This window comes from Triplophysa dalaica, chromosome 13 (assembly GCF_015846415.1).
Source record: "Triplophysa dalaica isolate WHDGS20190420 chromosome 13, ASM1584641v1, whole genome shotgun sequence".
NCBI classification, from domain to species: domain Eukaryota; kingdom Metazoa; phylum Chordata; class Actinopteri; order Cypriniformes; family Nemacheilidae; genus Triplophysa; species Triplophysa dalaica.
Genome location: NC_079554.1, coordinates 19,180,931 through 19,199,638, shown reverse-complemented (window position 1 = coordinate 19,199,638; position 18,708 = coordinate 19,180,931). Strand labels below are relative to the sequence as shown.

The 18,708-nt window shown below is 39.0% G+C and overlaps 2 protein-coding genes across 5 annotated transcripts in view; both read right to left on the bottom strand.

Annotated features, from left to right (window-relative positions):
- Nucleotides 1-407: 407 nt before the first annotated feature.
- mcm9 (minichromosome maintenance 9 homologous recombination repair factor) lies at nt 408-13,509 on the bottom strand. 2 transcript variants are annotated; one of them, XM_056763613.1, is made up of 13 exons: nt 13,356-13,509; nt 12,570-12,939; nt 8,392-8,708; nt 8,163-8,244; nt 7,765-7,965; nt 7,087-7,212; nt 6,828-6,947; nt 5,735-5,909; nt 4,587-4,789; nt 3,702-3,905; nt 3,461-3,543; nt 3,234-3,379; nt 408-1,998 (listed from the first exon to the last, which is right to left on the bottom strand). In XM_056763613.1, the coding sequence occupies exons 2-13, from the start codon at nt 12,877-12,879 to the stop codon at nt 579-581; spliced, it is 3,387 nt and encodes a 1,128-aa protein (XP_056619591.1). In that variant the 5' UTR covers nt 12,880-12,939; nt 13,356-13,509; the 3' UTR covers nt 408-578. The 2 variants fall into 2 exon arrangements, with proteins under 2 accessions (XP_056619591.1, XP_056619592.1); XM_056763614.1 differs by having other exon boundaries at nt 12,570-12,871.
- An 873-nt stretch (nt 13,510-14,382) lies between these two features.
- The window catches only part of fam184ab (family with sequence similarity 184 member Ab), an 85,329-nt gene continuing 81,003 nt past the window's right edge, over nt 14,383-18,708 (bottom strand). For all 3 annotated transcript variants that reach the window (XM_056764350.1, XM_056764349.1, XM_056764352.1), the window contains one exon: nt 14,383-14,890. Coding sequence is in view for 2 of the 3 variants with exons in the window: in XM_056764349.1 (XP_056620327.1) it covers nt 14,809-14,890 (82 nt within the window). In the remaining variant the exon portion in view is untranslated. The remainder of the gene's footprint in view (nt 14,891-18,708) is intronic.

Here is an 18,708-nt window from a genome sequence, read left to right as displayed (position 1 = left end):
CATCTACTGCAATACGTTCGTTCCCAACCTCTCAAAGGAATGCAATCAGTCACCATGACAACAGACAGCATCGCTTCACCATGGTGTCATGTACCATTCCCTAGGGTTCAATCGTTCAAGTCCTAAAACATTTCTAATAACATTTGTCAAGCAGCAAACAGTATTTTCAGAGAAATACAACTTTGCTTGTGCTGAAAGTCGCCATTAACCACGATTATTTTTGCCAGTCGGTTGAAGACTTTTGTAAGACAACAAACTGTTGCAAGGCATTTGTAAAACTCAACTTAGTTTTGGTTGCAAGAAACCTTCATTAATATTATAAAGGCAGGCTACAGGGAGAAATTATATATAAATTAATATTTTTTTAAAGTGAACTACAGAAACTGAGATAAATAAATCGAGACATAAAAATGTAAATGATATTTACTGAAAGGGACCAAAGAAAACTTCAGTGACATACAAGATCTGGCTTAGCCGTTAGGTGCACACATTGTGACATCACGATTAAAAGAATAACAGACAAGAAACTATTGTGTTACATTACACACCGTATTATACATGAAATGAATTTGCTGCTCTCAATTCCATTCAACATCCAGGTCATCATCGTCATCATCTAAGGCAGATGAGCTGAACAAAGAATGACCACTAAGGAGTCCTGCGGGACCCCTGGAGCCCAAATCGAAACATCTCCTCTTCATTGGGTTCCCAGCGGTCTGTTCGGCCTCTTTATGTATACTAGAAGTTTCTGTCCTGGTGTTCCCTGTCTGTGGTGTGATGGTCCTGATTTCAGTTGCTTCTGCCGTTACACTTTTCTGTGACCCAGTTATGTGCGCTAAAGAACTGGTGCGTTTGTTCACTTCTTCTCGTGCATTTGTCGTCGTGTTGTTTGCACTGGTGCTCATGGCGGTTTGGGCCTCCGTTGGAGTTGGTGCTGTTTTATCACTGGGCTTTTCCTCAGCTGAAGCGGTAAAAGAGAATCTGGAAAGTTTGACTAGGGTGGAGCTGGCCACCTTAGGTTTTGGATGGTCCTGTTTTGTCGGGGATTGTGGACGATTGTTGCTATAGGTATCGTTGTTCTCACCTGGAGAGAAGCTGTTCGTTCTCAACAGCAGCTGTTTGTGATTTTCCGTTTCCCCTGATCTACCTTTTTTCGCTCTGCTGTCCTTACTGGAAACCTCTGAGGAATGATCTTCAGGTTTGTTTTTATCTCCGAGCAGGTTTTTCTCTTTTCTACTGCTGCCCTCTGCTGGCTGACGCAGGCAAGACTGAATTCTCTCATCCCTCTTCTCTTCACGCATTTGAGGTACGACAGGCTCTGTCCGTTCCTGAATGTTGTCTTTTAGAAAGATGCTTGAACCGGTGTCACCGGCAGACTGATCTGCATGAGTCAATCTATTTCTGGGCTTAAAGGTGAAGCTCGTGAATTTGGAACGAAAGTTTTCCGCACTCTCAGGCTCCTGGTCCATCTCTGGTAGACTGATGGCAGGGCTTTTCCTTTTAGAGGGTTTCTTTCCCACCATGGGTGTGCTGTGGGAGGGAACCATGTCTGTAATAAACGCATTCTCTAAATCATTTTCTGAATCTCCTGTTCTGTCCTCGCTCAGCAGGAGAGACGCTTTCATGTCTTTCAGTCTTTTGCCTCTGAGCTTTTTGGAGCCCCTGTCTTTTACGGTAGCGGGCTCGCCTGCCTCTTCCGTAGAGACATCCACATCGTTCTCCCACGCAGAACCCTTGAGGTGCGCAGAACTTCTGTTGCTAGGCAACTCCGACATGTGCCGTGCTGCCGCACCGTTCTGAGTGGAGGTGATGATGGGGGAGGTGTGAATAATGGTGCCGGTACCAGCCGGGGTGGACAATGAGTGGAACCAGTCCAGACCTGGGTCTGAATCAGCGGTTCCCTCACCCTTACTGCGGTTTTCATGAGCCGCACTGTCATTGGTGTGTTCAGAATGTGGTTCAACATCTTTAGGAGAGTCCGATCTTGTCTTCTGTAGCCTGAAAAGGTTTATGAAAATTGTGTCCATTAGAAACTGTCTGGATTTTTGGGCACTTTTTCTGTTCGCTTTTAAACTTAAAGGGAAAGTTCAACCGAAAATTAAAATTCTGGCTTCATTTACTTACCCTCAAATTGTTCCAAATCTGAATACATTTCTTTGTTCTGATGAACGAAGAGAAAGATATTTTGAAGTATGCTTGTTGCTTGTTCTTGGCCATCATTGACTACCATAGCATGACATAACCAGCATGACATAAAAATGACAAAGATACTCAAAAGTGGCCCAGAACTGTTTGCTTTTCCACATTCTTCAAAATATCTTCTTTTGTGTTCAAAAGAAAAAAGAAATTTAGAAATCTTTCTCTGTGTGACAGAGATCTTTTGGGTGAACTGTCACTTTAAATGCACATAATATCAATAAAACAAAGTAGTTAATAATTTATATGCTAAATAAATAAATAAATAAAAAGACACTAATAAACATGTATTAAACTATTTTAATAAAAAGACATTTTATTTCATTTATTAATTATATATGGAAATATATGTTCAAATAAAGATAATTGTTTTATTATTCTCTCCTAACCCAGTCTTATCTGAAAAATGTATAGAAAACCAGTTGTAAGTTAATTTTCCAAAAATGTAAATACTGTCACCTTTAAAACTCAAAACTTAGACCTCCATCAAAGGTGATACTAGTGGCATAAAAAAGACACCTCCCCTCTAAAACTCGGCTGTATTTCCACATACCGTGCATGTTTGTATCCTCTTTGCTCCGCCTCTCTGAAACACGCTGATATTTTACAAAGCTCATCGCTCTGAAAAGCGAGGTGTGCTAGGATTGGCCAGTTCACTAGTGCGTAGTGATTGGTCGAATACTGCACGGAAATGTAACGCCTCTTACCATATTGGGAACATCAGGCTGTGCCGGCGACGGTACAATGAGATTTACAATACCACCCACCTTACTTGCATATACATTTGGGCGGTTTTAGTCAAATCATACCACAAAGTGACGTACATGCGTGGGGATGTGGTTACACAAGGGGTTTCAGGCAAGTCTGGGTTCGCATTCGCTTTTAGATAGAATGCATCTTTAGTTTCGAGACTTCAATTTTACGTGTCTAATTCATGCATGGGCAACTTATAACACACAAAAGACACAGAAAAACATGTATTACCGCCATATGACCCCTTTAAACTAATAAAATAAAAGGTAAAATTTCAGTTTTACCTTGACAGTCTCTGGAGTTCTTTGTGAAGGATATCGGTCAGGCCGAGCCTTTCCAGCACAATCTCACACTGTGTTCTGTACTGCTCACATGGATTATCAGGAAACGAGGTGTGCAAAGCATTCACGTTGCTGAGCAGAGCGCCCCCCTGTGGTAAACAGTCAAAAACACATACTCAATCCTTCATGATGCGGTACAAGTCGGGTAACAAAGTGGCATACGTACATACCTGCATGGAACACTCCATAACAGACACGACGATCACAGCGTCCTCCACCGTCACAGTCTCTCTGAACATCAATCTGGCGTGAGCTGAAATACACAGATGAGAGGAAGGAAGTAATTCCTTAATTTTCCTGAGTTTGATATGAGATGGAACGATTTGTGTTTCCTTATGTTGGTAAGTAATGAGATGTATGACAAAAATTAAATATTCAGAAAAGGCAAAATTAGAGAATGAGGGGTCTGACCCTCAGCGAGGCGGAGGAGACTCTCCAGCATGCGGATGGTGGTCCGGGCCGCATTGCGACCATCGTTCTGTCTCTGAAGCTGATAGTAGCGGCTCAGAATGACGTTTGCCTCCTGTGTTACACGAGGCTGAAGGCTTTTGATCAGGCAGAAATATGCCCTCATCTTCTCCATACTCCATAAACATGAAGACTCACTGGGAGCTCCTGAGGAAGAAAACGCGAGGCGAGGGAAGACAGATAGCAGAGAAGAAGATGAGGAGAGAGAGAGAAGCTAAGATGAATATTTTATAAATATGCAACAAATGGCAAGTCTTCACTATTTACTTTAAGTTCGTATCAAAGAGATTCAGAATACAATTAAAGGCCGATCCAGGCCTTTAGGGAAAAGACCTTCATGTTAAAGGGAAATGACTTCTCAAAATAACTAAGACCGAACTAGCTATGATACAGATACACACACAAAACATAATTTCTTGTCATTTGAAGCAAGAATGTGTGTAAAAATAAATACATGGTCAAAGGTGTTGGATACAATTGTTCGAGCAAGATGGTATTCAACTTTCTTGAATTTTTTTGTCTTTGTGATTTTTCTCAAATCCATAAATTTTGCTGAAATTATGTCCGCCAGACAAAGTGAATTTTTGAAGTAAAATGCCAAATTTAAAGGGAAACAGAGAGAAAAGGTAATAGCACACATCTCATTCAACAAACAGCATGAAATGAGTAACATAAAAAAACAGTGTTTGAGTAACGAAGTCGAATTCTTAAAATGTTAGGCAAGCATCACGTTTACTGTTGCTTATACATTATTGTTTATTATACATACACTTGAACTAAAAAAAATAAAACAAATGTTAAAATACATCATGACTGAATTGTATGTACCTTTATTTTGTAAAATGAAGGAGGAGATGATATTGTCCCATTCTGGATTCTTTGTGTCCAGCAGAACCAGCACAAGGTCAAAGCGACTCAGGAGTGGACTGGCCAGAGCCACGTTCACAGAGACGGACACATTAGGGTCATACTGCCCCTTTGGGTTAGTTGCTGCCAGAATAGTGGTCCTTGTGTTCAGTTTGCACACCATTCTAGATAGAGGAAGAGCATTTATAAAGATTAAAGGGTTCTCTAAAAACAAAAAATCTTTATTTTGCAGGCGATCACATAGAACATGCTTTTTATGTTCGAAAATGCAAGGTGCGCCACACTGACCCGCAGCGGTTCTTTTAAGTTGCTTGGTAACCACCAAAATAGTTGCCCTGTCAGTCAAGGAATATATCACGCGCGCTCTAGTGGCTGTTTACTGTCATTTTATCAGAAACTTTAAAAAGGTACAAGCAGAGTGCACTTCCTCTGACCTTGGTCAGTTTCTCCTTCATTATTGCAGTTAGGGCTATAACGATTATTTTGGTAATAGATTAGTTGGACGATTATTTTTCCGATTAATCGGATAAAAGTTGAATTAGATCTTTTGCTTATAATAACTAAATCAGAGATGGGAAAAGTATAGACAACTGAACTTATTTGCTCCCTTATTAACACACCAAGGCTGAGTTGATTTAGGTGTGTCATATTAGAAGGAGCACGAAGGAGAGAGAGGCGGTTGGCAAAGATTTTTTTTTGTGGTATGAATAGTGAGATATTTGTCATTCAAATGTAGTGAAGCACACTAAAATCCATCCAGAAAAAAATACGTAGGTTTAGTAGAGATACTCAAAGTGTACTTAAGTACAGTACAAGTAAATGTATTTGAACTACATAAACCCCCAAATCTTTAGCTTTAATGTACTTTGCAAACGCCACAAATTGGGTTTTACTATTGTAATATTTTATTTTGTCAATTAAAACACCCCTCCGCTTTAAACTTTAAAACTGCGCGGCTTGAAGAGATGCATGCAAAACACGTCTGACTTAAAAACTGCGCAACTTGAGCCGCACGGAGTGATGCATGCACAGAGAGACACGTTTGACTTAATTAAATGAATATTTAAATGAAATCATGAAATTGTCATATCCTTTCTCCCTGCGCTCACCCGGCTTTGGCCACGCTGATGGTTTGCTGCTCCATGGCTTCATGGATGCTGGTTCGATCGTGCTCTTTAATGCTGTTGAACTCATCGATGCAGCACAGACCTCCATCAGAGAGGACGAGAGCTCCGGCCTCCAGATGCCATTCTCCAGAATCCTTCACAGCAGCCACTGTCAGACCTGACCAATAATACACAGCTTTATTTATACCACACCATTTACACTGTTTTATGGCACACTGCAGTATTTTACAATGATGCAAACATACAAGACTTGGTTTGAACACTAGGCCACGGTAAAAAAAATTGATTCTCAGATTCTAATCGCTTTTCAATTCAATAAAACGATATCAATTCAGGAATCCCCAAATCGATTCATGTGCATGCACCAGACTATATAATCAATCTGTAATTCCATTATCTTCCTGTAGATGTCACCTTTTCCCCTTTACTTAAATTAAAAACAGAGGGAAATGGAGTGAAGTCCAAAGAAAGACTTAATGTGGGCATGTTTTAAAATGTTTTGAATTTTAAACACTATTTTATTTCTTTATTAATAAGTTAATTCAAAAATGTACCATGGCCCGGGATGCGTTTAGGTAAAATTATCCTTTTCATTTCCTTGAACTGCTAACAATATTTCTTCTAAATTTTAAATTTCTATTTAAAAGAAAATAAAAACAGGAGAAACAGGACAAAATAACAGAAAAGATGCTCTGTATGTTTTTCAGACCTCAAATACTGCACAGAAAATACGATCAGAACATCAAACATAACAGTGAGATTTTTTTGCATTTAAAAAGTCAAGGTGATAACCTCGATTTTTAACACGGTTGTCATGTGTCTTGTCATGATGTCAGTCTTTCACATTGCTGTTGGATCACTTTGTCACTTCTGAGGCTTGATATTGTTGAAATTAAACAGACACTGGACTGGATTGACCACAATATATCTAGATATGCTGGATAAATTAAATTAAAATGTCTCTTATTTTGTAACGCAGCTGTAACATTTTTAAACTATGTAAATTAATTAGAGTTAAAAAAAATGGCTACTGGTTTGTCATACTGGTTACAGAGACAGTAAAACATGTAAAAACCTGCATTAGTGGATCCAATTCCAGCAGTAAGCACAGAGCGTGGTGTAATCTTTGCAGCATACTTCAGAAACTGTGACTTCCCAGTCCCCGGATCACCCACAAGCAGCAGATGAGACTCCCCTACAGAGAACACACTCTGAGTCACAACTCTGACGTATCTATTCACAAGAGTTATACATATTTTAATCGCTCTTCAAAACTGTATTTCATAATACGCAGAGATGTCAGACCTCCCATTATTTGGAGTGTGAACACATACCTCTCACCTTGGTTCCAGAGGCAGCTATTCTCTGCACCCCACCAGCCAAAACCATAGCAACGGCCAGCTTGACGACATACATACCAAACACCTGAGGGCAAAGACTCATCAGGATTTCGTTCCTGCCTTCAGAATGTCAAGAGAGAGAGATTTTACTTTGTAAATCCACACTGAACGCTGAGAGCTTTCAACAGAGCTAGACTGAATTTCTTGGATCTGTTTCTGTTTGTCAATTCTGCCTGAAGTTTTTTGCTTACAAGCATGTTAAAGCAGTTGTTAGGGCATTGCTATCTGGTTGTATAGTAGATCATGTTAAAAGAGCATGAGTTTCTGTTTCTTTATGTATTCTGCTCATTTTTAGCCTATTTTATCATCTGGTAAGTGACATTTCTATGCCAAATTGTTCAGAAAAGTAACTCTTCCTTAACAAGCCAAATGATTTGAGATGGCATTAACGGCGTGTTACGCAAGTACACTAGACAAAAAGTGACACTAACAAGGGATTCAAAGATTGTAAGTTTCTCATTGACCTCACAAATTAAAGTTTCTCTCATAAAGAAAGACATCTTCAATCTCTTCTAAATGTCACAGAGAAGAAGCTTATTTACGCCATATCGTTCCTGCTAAACTGGCTTTGACAGATTTGGTCATTTCCCTTTTCAAGAGACAACTGCGTACCAGCCAGTGGGTCATTTTTGTGAGCGTCCCAAAATTCTTCAACTTCCTTGTGAATCTCTTCCAGCACCAGCGCGGTGGTGGACTGCTCATTATTGACCTCGATGTAGTTCGCTTTCAGCACGATCTCCACGTCGCAGCGACAATCCTGAAACAACGGCTTCCAGCGCTGACAGACAACTCCATACACGGTGACGTCATCACCTGCCAGACACAAATGACATCATCAAAAACACAGGTGATGTGTCACCTGCAGGATTTTACTATAATTATCTGTAAAGTCAAAATAGTACACACGTGTTTGGAGAATATATAACATATGATAATGATCAAGCACAATCTTAAGATGAGGTCACACTGCAGTAAATACTACAGATAACACATCTAACTACAACATTTACCTGATTTGCAGCGGTCCACAAGATCATCTTCCAAGACGATGATCATGGATCGTGGGATACTGCCTACCGAGAGTTTCTGCACCTGTTGGTCATTGTAAAATACAGAAATGGCTAATTGTTATAACAAAACCTTAACACTGTAAATTTAAATATATTATGTTCTTAATATCTGACGTTGTAACGGTAACAAAACGGATCAGAATGGATTCTGAGTTGTTTTATGCATCACCTGCTCTTGGATTTTGATTTCCTGGTAGTCCTTGCAGGCGGCTGGTGAAGCGTCACTTCCTGACAGGCAGGTGAATTTGAAAGAATTACACCCATCCTCATTGGGGCAGTTGGTGGGGTTGGTGAAGGTGTAATATTGCTCAAAATCGGCCTGCACCGAGAACACATGCCTGCACTTATTGCACATGTAGTCTCTCTCGTACTCCAGCACTTTTGTCACGCTGGTGCGTATGACCGTTCCCGTAACGGACAGAAAGTGGCCCGCGTCTCTGGCTTTGGGTATGTGATCTCTGGTCAGCTCGGGACACACGGGTAAGCCTGCGAACATGCAGCAAACCTGTTCATTACAATTCACTTTCAAAATACGTAAGGCCTCAGCAATAAATCGACAAAACAAGAATATGCTACTTATTATATCATACTCATGTCATCATCTTCATGCACAATGCAAAATATACAATAATTAATAATATACAATTATTGTACTTAATACCATGCATTTTATTTTTATACTTTTTCCTCTATAAAGTAATTGATTTTATATACTGTTATATATTATCTATACTGTTTTTCTTATTGTTGGTTCTAAACTGTACTTCCTGTAAAGATTCTTTACAACAATGCAAATCAATGAGAAGTGCTATAGAAAATGAATTGCATTGAATGTCACAAACTAAATCTGCCAACAGACAAAGTAAAACGAATCTATACAATTTATTCCAAACTATAAAGGAAAAACATTTGGATTTGGAGTGAAACGTTTCCACGAAAGGTAAATGCAATGATCATATTAGCAGCTAGGGGTCAGTGTAATTCCATTAGTTTCAATGGTGCTCCTGCTTGAGAGTGCATAATCTACGACTGCTCAAAAGCACTGCATATTCTTTTAATAAATAAAAAAAGAAGTTAAAATGTCTTACGATGTATTATAAATCAACTTAATATTTGAATATGACCTGGCAAGGCATGGTTGCATCATAAAACATAAAAGAAAATAAAGAAGTCAGTTACTCAGGCAATGATGCATTATTTTGTCTCTTTCCTTCAAACCACAGCCAGATTAGGGTTTATGAGTCACGTCTGCAGGGCTACAGATGACGAGCGTGTAATTACAGGTGACGCCAATTGTCTCGTGGAGGATGAGAAAATGCATTTGGCTTCATCACAATGCAATACGATACATCCCACATACACGGGGGATCAAACACATCCCGCCATTTCAGCCTACACGACATCTAAAACTATTTTTGTGTTCTTGTCTTGGGTGTCATACTGCACTTTTAATAGATAGGCAGATTCAGGGCAGGGCGATATATTGGAAAGCACGATAAACTTACGATTATTTAGTTGGCAGCATATAAAGTAACATTGCTTTTTAATTGACTGTTAGGTCTCCTAAGAAGTGTGCAATTACATTCATTTGATTGAATCAACAAATAACTAATGCAGCGATTTAACAATTTTATTTACAGTTAAAAATGTTCATCAAGTTCTGATTGTGACTTTCTATTAAAAAAATTTAGCGACAATGTTTGTATTGCTATGTATAGTTAAATGCGCAGGAATATAAATATGTATACACTAATTATAACGTCCTGGTAAAATAACAAAATAAATAGTATTAAAAGCATGACTTGATTATTTAAACTTGTTTTGTATACAGTTGATTTCTTGGTTTGAAAACTTAAAGGCATAAGTGTCAAAATAAATCTGATTGTCAAATCCTGATATCTATACCGCCCAAGTCGGTCAGCCGAGCCCGGTCTCGCAAATCTCTCTATGAGAACAGTCATGAATGCACCTGCACATAAAATATTTCTCACTGAGTAAAAGCATCAGATCACGTGTCATAATTCTTTATTATAATACGGCCAATGGACTTCAGTGCTTTTTCTGGCTGTCTGTCCTATTTTCAGCCCCCTTTTATATTCACAGCACGTTGGATGTGCGGTTGAAGTCTGCACTCTGGCTATTTATAGCCCTCCTCCGTCCACAAAGGCAAACGGGATGAAACATCCAGGGAACGGGGAAAGGTCTTATTATTGCTGACACATTCCCTATAGACGTGTGTGTCTTGGCTACATAGCCCCCGATAACATTTACATGTGATGTCAGCAAATGTCCTTTCAGGTGCTGCTGGCCCATACAAAAGTTCCAGCCATGTTGCTGTTGCCTTTCGTTTGGCTTGAAATCCCCGCTCATTTAAATCAGTTACTCTTTTCTCCGACAGCCATGTCTCTGACCTCTCAGGTGAGGCGTCTGGATCGATACACTTCCCACAGAGCTGTTGCTCATCTTGTTGTTTACATTCACACATAGCCACTTTCTCCAAGCTTCATTTGATATCCCTCCAAACCCTGTTTCCCATCAGCCAACATCCTGATACATAATGAGACTGTTGTTACAGCAGATCAGCATCTCACGTGCGAGCAATTTGACACTAGATCAGAGGAAGCGACCTTGATAACAGGTAACCGTTCACGGCGGGACAAATGAGCTGTCTGCCACAGTGGGTTGTGGCATAATGGCTTCTAGTGTCGCAAACTCGGATCTTTGAAATGCATTGACAAACTAACAGACTGCACCTTTAAGGTAGCGTACATTTAATTTATTAAGAAAAAAGTAATGCTGAAAGACATTAGAAACCATGACGGATATAGTAATCGATCGGACTCGCACAGTTAACGTCCGGTTTTGTGTTTGGCTAGTGTCTAATCCATCCCATCCATCCATTTTCTACCGCTTATCCGGGGCCGGGTCGCGGGGGCAGCTGTCTAAGCAGGGATGCCCAGACTTCCCTCTCCCTAGACACTTCCTCCAGCTCTTCCGGGGGGACACCGAGGCGTTCCCAGGCCAGCCGGGAGACATAGTCCCTCCAGCGTGTCCTAGGTCTTCCCCCGGTGGGACATGCCCGGAACACCTTACCGGGAAGGCGTGGAGGAGCAGCGGATCTACTCTGAGCTCCTCCGGAGTGACCGAGCTTCTCACCCTATCTCTAAGGGATCGCCCGGCCACCCTGCGGAGAAAGCTCATTTCGGCCGCCTGTATCCGGGATCTTGTCCTTTCGGTCATGACCCACAGCTCATGACCATAGGTGAGAGTAGGAATGTAGATTGACCGGTAAATCGAGAGCTTCGCCTTGCGGCTCAGCTCCTTCTTCACCATGACAGACCGGTACAGCGACTGCATTACTGCAGAAGCTGCACCGATCCGTCTGTCAATCTCCCGCTCCATCCTTCCCTCACTCGTGAACAAGACCCCCAGATACTTGAACTCCTCCACTTGAGGCAGGAACTCTCCACCTACCTGAAGTGAGCAAGCCACCCTTTTCCGGCTGAGAACCATGGCCTCAGATTTGGAGGTGCTGATTCTCATCCCAGCCGCTTCACACTCGGCTGCAAACCGTCCAAGTGCATGCTGAAGGTCCTGGTCTGATGGGGCCAGCACGATTATACTAGTGTCTAATAATATAACTATTTATATTGTATTTAATTTGTTAATAATCGTTTATATAATTTACATTTACTTATATGACACACACTTTTATCCGAAGCGACTTACATTGCATTATACTAATTATGTTATTGTGTAATTGGGTCCTGTAGTTTTGAGGCATTTAAACAAACATTATGGTACATTGACATCTAGCGTTTGAGCTTGGTGTCGCAGTCTAAATTCTAAATATTGGAAAAACAAGTTTAGCCACGTAACCTTTCTTCTCGGTTTCTTTTGATTGCTTTCATAAATAACCTAAAGGCACTCAATTGTTTGTGAACGTGTACCAGACGTTAAGCTTGGGTTACAAAAGTCTGCATGTTGTTAAAATAAAACCGTCTATAATGGAAACTAAAGTGTTGTGTTTTTTCTTTCATCCTTATTCATTCGTTCTTTAATGGACGAACTCTTTCATCATTTACTCAATGTCATTCCAAACCTGTAGGACTTTCTATTTTCTGCAGAACACAAAAGCAGATATTTTGAAGAACGTTAGTAACCAAACAACACCGGCTCCCATTGACTTCCATTATATGGACACAAAACCAGGCATTTCTCAAAATATATTCTTTTGTGTTCCACAGAAGAGTCATAACCAGGTTTGGAATGACATGAGGGTAAATAAATTCATTTTTGGGTGAACTATCTCTATGTAATAATGTGGGTGTACCTGAACCAGCTCACCTGATATTCTGACATGCAGGTGGTGTTTGAGTTTGAAGGTCTCCTGTAGTGGGGAACAGGACTGAGATATGTTCAGCGCTGCTCTCTGCAGGGCGCTGTCAAATATAGGCAGCACCTGGCTGGGAAACGCATTGAAACACTCTCCAACCTCCATGTTATCTTCAAATAACGTCATGGCGTTCACTACAACAGGATTGTGGCGGTCCTCGCTGGTCTCCTGTAAGATGTGAAGGATGTCTTGCTTGTGGTGCTCCATCACATAGGTCTCAAACACCAGTCCTATGAAGGACACCTGATCCGGACTAAGCATCGTATTGAGAACAAACTGAGTTCGGATTTAAGCAAATGAATCTCTTTGGCATTACCTATCCTAGAAGAAGGAGTTGAAAATTTTAAATAAAATAAAAGCTACATCCCTGACAAAACTTAACATTTTAACCATAGTATTATTATTTGTAAACCCATTGGAACCACAAACGTGCTGATATCTTATTTCATTAAACATAGTTTAACTTTGGCATTTGTAGTAAACCATGGTAACCACAAATGTATCATTTTTGACAGTATACATATTTGTATTAAAACTATTGTAGTAAGTCACACTTTCACAAATAATAACATTTATCGCAAGGTATACTATCTACGTAATAGACATATAACCTTACTGAAACATATACAAATTAAGATGTTAATTTTCACCATGTTTACGTTTTCTCACGATCATGTTTCAGTTGTATATGTAAATAAACCTGCATTTATAAGCACGTGCAATTTGGTTTGACTTACTAATGTGTTCAACCAACGTTCAATCCAGCCCCGTTGTGCTAAACTACTAAGTTACACAGTATAAACACTAAATAAAATGCGTTTTCTTCTTCGCGACATTGTAGCGCAGGTCGATATTAATAAAGAAAGAAAACAACATTGACACATGGGTGTATTTTTCCTGTTTTTAGTTTTGGCGCGTTGTTCTTCGGGCTTCTTTATCGTAGGGGCTGCCTGCAGAAAAGCCTCGGATAAAAGAAAAGAAACATAGCTTTAAAGCTTTTGTATTATTATAAAAACCCAACGTAATACTCTACAATTTTGTTTATTTTGATAATTTAATATCTTTGTTGGGTGTAATAAAATACACAACGCGAAATAATGGGGACATCCCCGTTTCTGGATGAATGGTATGACCCAAGCGGAAAACAGAATAAGGTCCCAGGCGAAGCCGTCTACGTCATCACATCTGCCCGCACGAATAAAAGTCACTAAATTGTTACAAAATAAAGTTGCTCAAATAACAATGTATTTGTATAAATTTAAACAGAGAAAATTAACAAGCTGTCACATTATATATTGTGAATCTGTGAATACATAAAAGTGAAAAAGTTATCCTTGGCCTTAAAGTTAGCTTCATATTTATTTTTATATTATTTTATATTCCTCGTGTTATGTGTAAACTGTCCTTTAACCAGAACAAATTCCTTTTGTGTGCACACTTGGCGAATAAAGTTTGATTCGGAAACTCAAATGTTTCCTCCCTTTAATATAAAGACTTATGGAACCATTGTAAGCTTTGTATATGATATGATACAATTATATGATAAAACTTTACAGTCACCTCTCACTTCTGCATTGTAGTTTGTCACTGTATGGTTAACGTTCTTCGATCAAGAAAAAGCCAAATGACCATAAAAGTGTTTATTTTCATCTCTCAGGGCAATATGTGTTGATGTTTATGAAAATACAGGCATATTAAATCATACGTTCTCAGCGTTTGGCTCATTGAATGGTAAAAGTTCCCTCACATGACAGACACACATCATTAAATGTAACAAATAATTATTTATTCTTACGCATACACCAGTAATATAAATATAAAATATGTATTTCTTTTAAAATTAGTGAGACATCATTATATCTGTGTTGAGACATCCATACAAACGGTTTAATCCTACCAAAATTGAATATGCAGCTGTAACAAAGTCATTACGGTGGCATTCTAAAATTAGATACTGTAGAGACTATAACTTTATCTTTTTTTAAACAAATAGTAGTTAGCAGCATATGCACCACTCTATAGAAATTGCGGTTAAATGAAATGTCAAACATACCTATCATCACTGTAAAAACAAGAAACGCATTCACAGTGAGGAACTTAAAGAACAAATGAAAGAATGTGTTTTTAAAGAAGATATCACTTTTTTTGTCTTTTTTGTTTGGTTCGGTTGACATGCTTTAAATGCAAAGGTCAGAAGGAGAAGTACTGAGCAAACCATTCTTGTCTCTGGGGGTCTGGAGAGGTGCCGGGTGAATCTTCTCCTTCAGGAGGGCTGACGACAAAAAACAGAGACAGAAGAGAGAGAAACAGGAAGAGAGTGAGAGAGGCAGAGATTTCCAAAGGGGGTGTAAACTGCAGGTTTTCTCTTCAGTAGAGACAACTTATACTATTACATTATATTATGTTTTCATATTTTACAGTATAGTATTATTTTTAAGTAGAATGATGTGGTACCACAATAGTAGTCCTTATCATAAGGAAGTAAACCTCTTCACACAAGAAAACCCATCAATAATAAATGTAATACTATTTTGCTTTATATTTTTGTACCTAAACAACAGACCCCTTTGTTTATCGCCCGAAATTCGTATCAGTAAGATAAACGTGTTTGTTTCTTTAACGAAGTCTTTACTTAAATGATATGTTTTTTCCCCTCAGTAGACATAATATTTCTTCATTCATTTGGGACCTGCAGCCATTCCGGCTTGTTTCTTTCATATAATCTTCCCGCAAAGCTCATAAAGGAGAATTCAATTTCACTCAAGGTGAAGTATGAGTCCGCAGCGTGTGTCCACGGTATAGACAACCTCCGGCTCTCTGCAAGGTCCTTCATACCAGAATGAACTTTCAATCCAGATTAATTTAGCCCTCAGCTGGACATTTATATAAACGTTTATTTCTCCCGTCACCTCTACTCCTGAAAACCAAGCATCTCTGCTGTCAGAGATGCAAATGGCAGATAAATCGCATAAGATGCGCTTGAGGCTCATTTAAGGAAATTTGATCTCTGGCACTCTGACCATCGGTTTTCCTGAGAAAATATGTGACCCTGGACGACAAATCCAGTTTTAAGGGTCAATTTCACGAAATTTAGATTTTCACATCATCTGAAAGCTGAAAAAATGAGCTTTCTATTGATATATGGTTTGTTAGGATAGGACACTATCTGGCGGAACAACAACTGTTTGCAAAGCTGGAATCCGAGGGTGCAAAAAAGCAAAATATTGAGAAAATCGCCTTTGAAGTTGTTAATCTGAGGCACTTCAGCAGGCCACCCACGCACAAAAATGAAGTTTTATACATTTAGTGTAGGACATTTATAAAATAGCTTCATGGAACATGATCTTTACTTAATATCCTAATGATTTTTGGCATAAAAGAAAGGTCTGTAATTTTAACCCATACCTTGTATTTTTGGCAATTACTAAATGTTTTCCTGTGCTACTTAATTTATTCCCCGCCAGCCTCTTTAAAAAATGTTGCCAGCCTACGCCAGCGTTTTTTTACATTTTCACCCAACTTTAATGGCTCACAGTAAATTTTCTGTAAAGAATGACCAAATGAAAGAACAGAGTCTCAGCTTTCAAACAAAAGAAACTGTATTCTTCTATCTTCATTTGTTCGTTTTTTATCACTCCGTAGATGTGGGTAGGTTTCTTCAAAAATGCATCATTTTGATTAAACAGCTGAGATAATTAACGTTTTTTGTCAAAGATTCCGCACAGTTTACACTCAGAACTAACATAAAAAAACGCTAAAACATATATGTTCTAGGTTCTGGGATTCTGTACTTTTCCCAAAGGTGTGTAATAGCGCCACCTGCTGAACAACAGTACACACACTGATTGCCGTAATAACTTCTTTTGCGTCTTTTGCGGGGAAGCGTTTTTTTTTTTAAATGACGAGATAGGTTGTCAATGGCGATGAAAGAGTTAAGACTATTTGGTTGTCCAGGCTCACATATTTTTTTCTGTTTTGTACAACAGTGATTTTTTTACAGAAATTCCTAGAAAAAATTATCAAAATAAATTTTGTCTCAACTTGAACTTGACTTAGACCAGAAGCTTGTGACAAATGACTTGAGACTTGACTCAGCATCACATACCGCTTTTCCACCCGGGCTGGTGCTTGTGCTGGAGCCGGTTCTCGGCTCATGATATAAAACACAATCCATTATTAAAATGTATAAGATGTTTTTTCAATACGCAATTTAAAAGGAAGCGATTCAATAAAAAGTGAAACAAAATATATAAAGTTATGAAATTTAACATTACTCTCAGTCAAAACAATTTCACAAGGTACAAATAACAGATTTATAAGGCCAAAACTGACCATTAGACATATGCCCAAAATTAACTATATATCCTGTTTAACCGCAACAGATATCAGACATCAGAGCCAGCGGTGAGTTTCAGAAGGACTAGCCGGAGATGAGGGTTAGGGCGTTCAGCGGAATACATGAGTGCCGAGCACACAGTGGTTGCTTCGATCTCACAACTCTGAAAACATCCAAGGTCATTTTTAAACAGACACCATCTTTATTTCACAGCTTTCCTGTAGCTCAGTGGTTAGAGGATGGCGTTTACAACGCCAAGGTCATGGGTACGATCCCAGGGATTGCACATACTTAGACACAAATGTGTAGTATAGTGCAACGTTAGTCGCTTTGGATACAAGCCAAATGCGTAACCCTAAATGTTATTAACCAACCACAGATTTGACCTTTAAACACATTAATTCTCGCCTAAATGGTTCTTAAATATACATTTATTAACAATAATACTACAAACATTGCTAAGCTTTCTTGCTCGCCTTTCAAACTGCAGTATCCAGAGAAAGATCCACCTATTGACGTTGAAAGTTTCCTAGTTCAAGACCAGCAAGATTTTGGTACTAGGATCTTTGCACCGGCTCAAGATATTTTTTTGAGTGGAAAAGCGCAGCCCGGATCCCAGTTGGGCTCCTGGTCCGGCACCAGCCCGGGCGGAAAAGCGGTAAGTGATTTGTAAACACATCTGGTTACAGCCGTACCATGTTTTTTGTAATAAGGGAAATATAAGAGTTTCTTAACTCCACATGAGTTTTTGGCAGACTGGCTCTACAGTGGAAAAACACTTCAGAAAACACAAATTTGTAGCTATAAACCTTGCACATTAAGGTAAATCAAAGAATTCAGTCTATTGTTTAATGTACTTATTGAAGTGCAAGTTAACTGAGATTTCTGGGGCACCATTGACTACCATTGTAAAAAGAGTCCTTTTTATGTTCTGTAAAAGAAAATATTTTGAAGAATTTAGGAAAACAAACAGTTCTGGGGCACACTCGACCACCATTGTAATGGAAGTCAATGGTGCCCCAGAAATCTCAGTTGCTAACATTCTTCCAAATATCGATCAGAGTGTTCAACCAAACACATTTATAGAGGTTTGGAACAAGTTGAGGGCGAGTAATTCATGACAGAATTTTCATTTTTGGGCGAACTGTCCCTTTAATGTCAGTAATGTACAAAGCTGAACAAAGACATTAAAAACACAGCATACAAATAACACTGTTTGTATTATTGCTGATATCTACATTCAACCAGTGCTTGAGCAGTCAAACTTCTGATGCTGTTGGTGTTCTTGGCTCAAAACCGCATCTCTATTCTCTTATATCTCCAATGCAATCAATATGGTCGCTCCCTGATGGCTGAGCTGCAGCAAACTCAATTTAACGCTCAATCAAGCATGTATATCAGCCTGTACAGAACAAATGCAACTACCTGCACCAAGACAAAGGATGAGAAAGGTAAATGCCTTTATAATAGCACATCTGAAACTGAGCTGAAAACGGGGCGACTGACTCATTAAGTAAAGTTAAGTATGCAAATGAGCGTCTAGAGATGAATTTTAAATGCAAGAACTTTGTAAATCTGATGTAATTGTGGATGCATATTAGACCATGGAAGAGTTTCTCCTTACATAAGGAATTTTTTAAAGGAATACTTCCCAAAGTATGAAAATTCTCATAATTTTCTCAATCATTAGTACTTTTCTTCAGTTGAACACAAATAATTTTATATTAAAATGCCATCATGTTATCTTATATGGG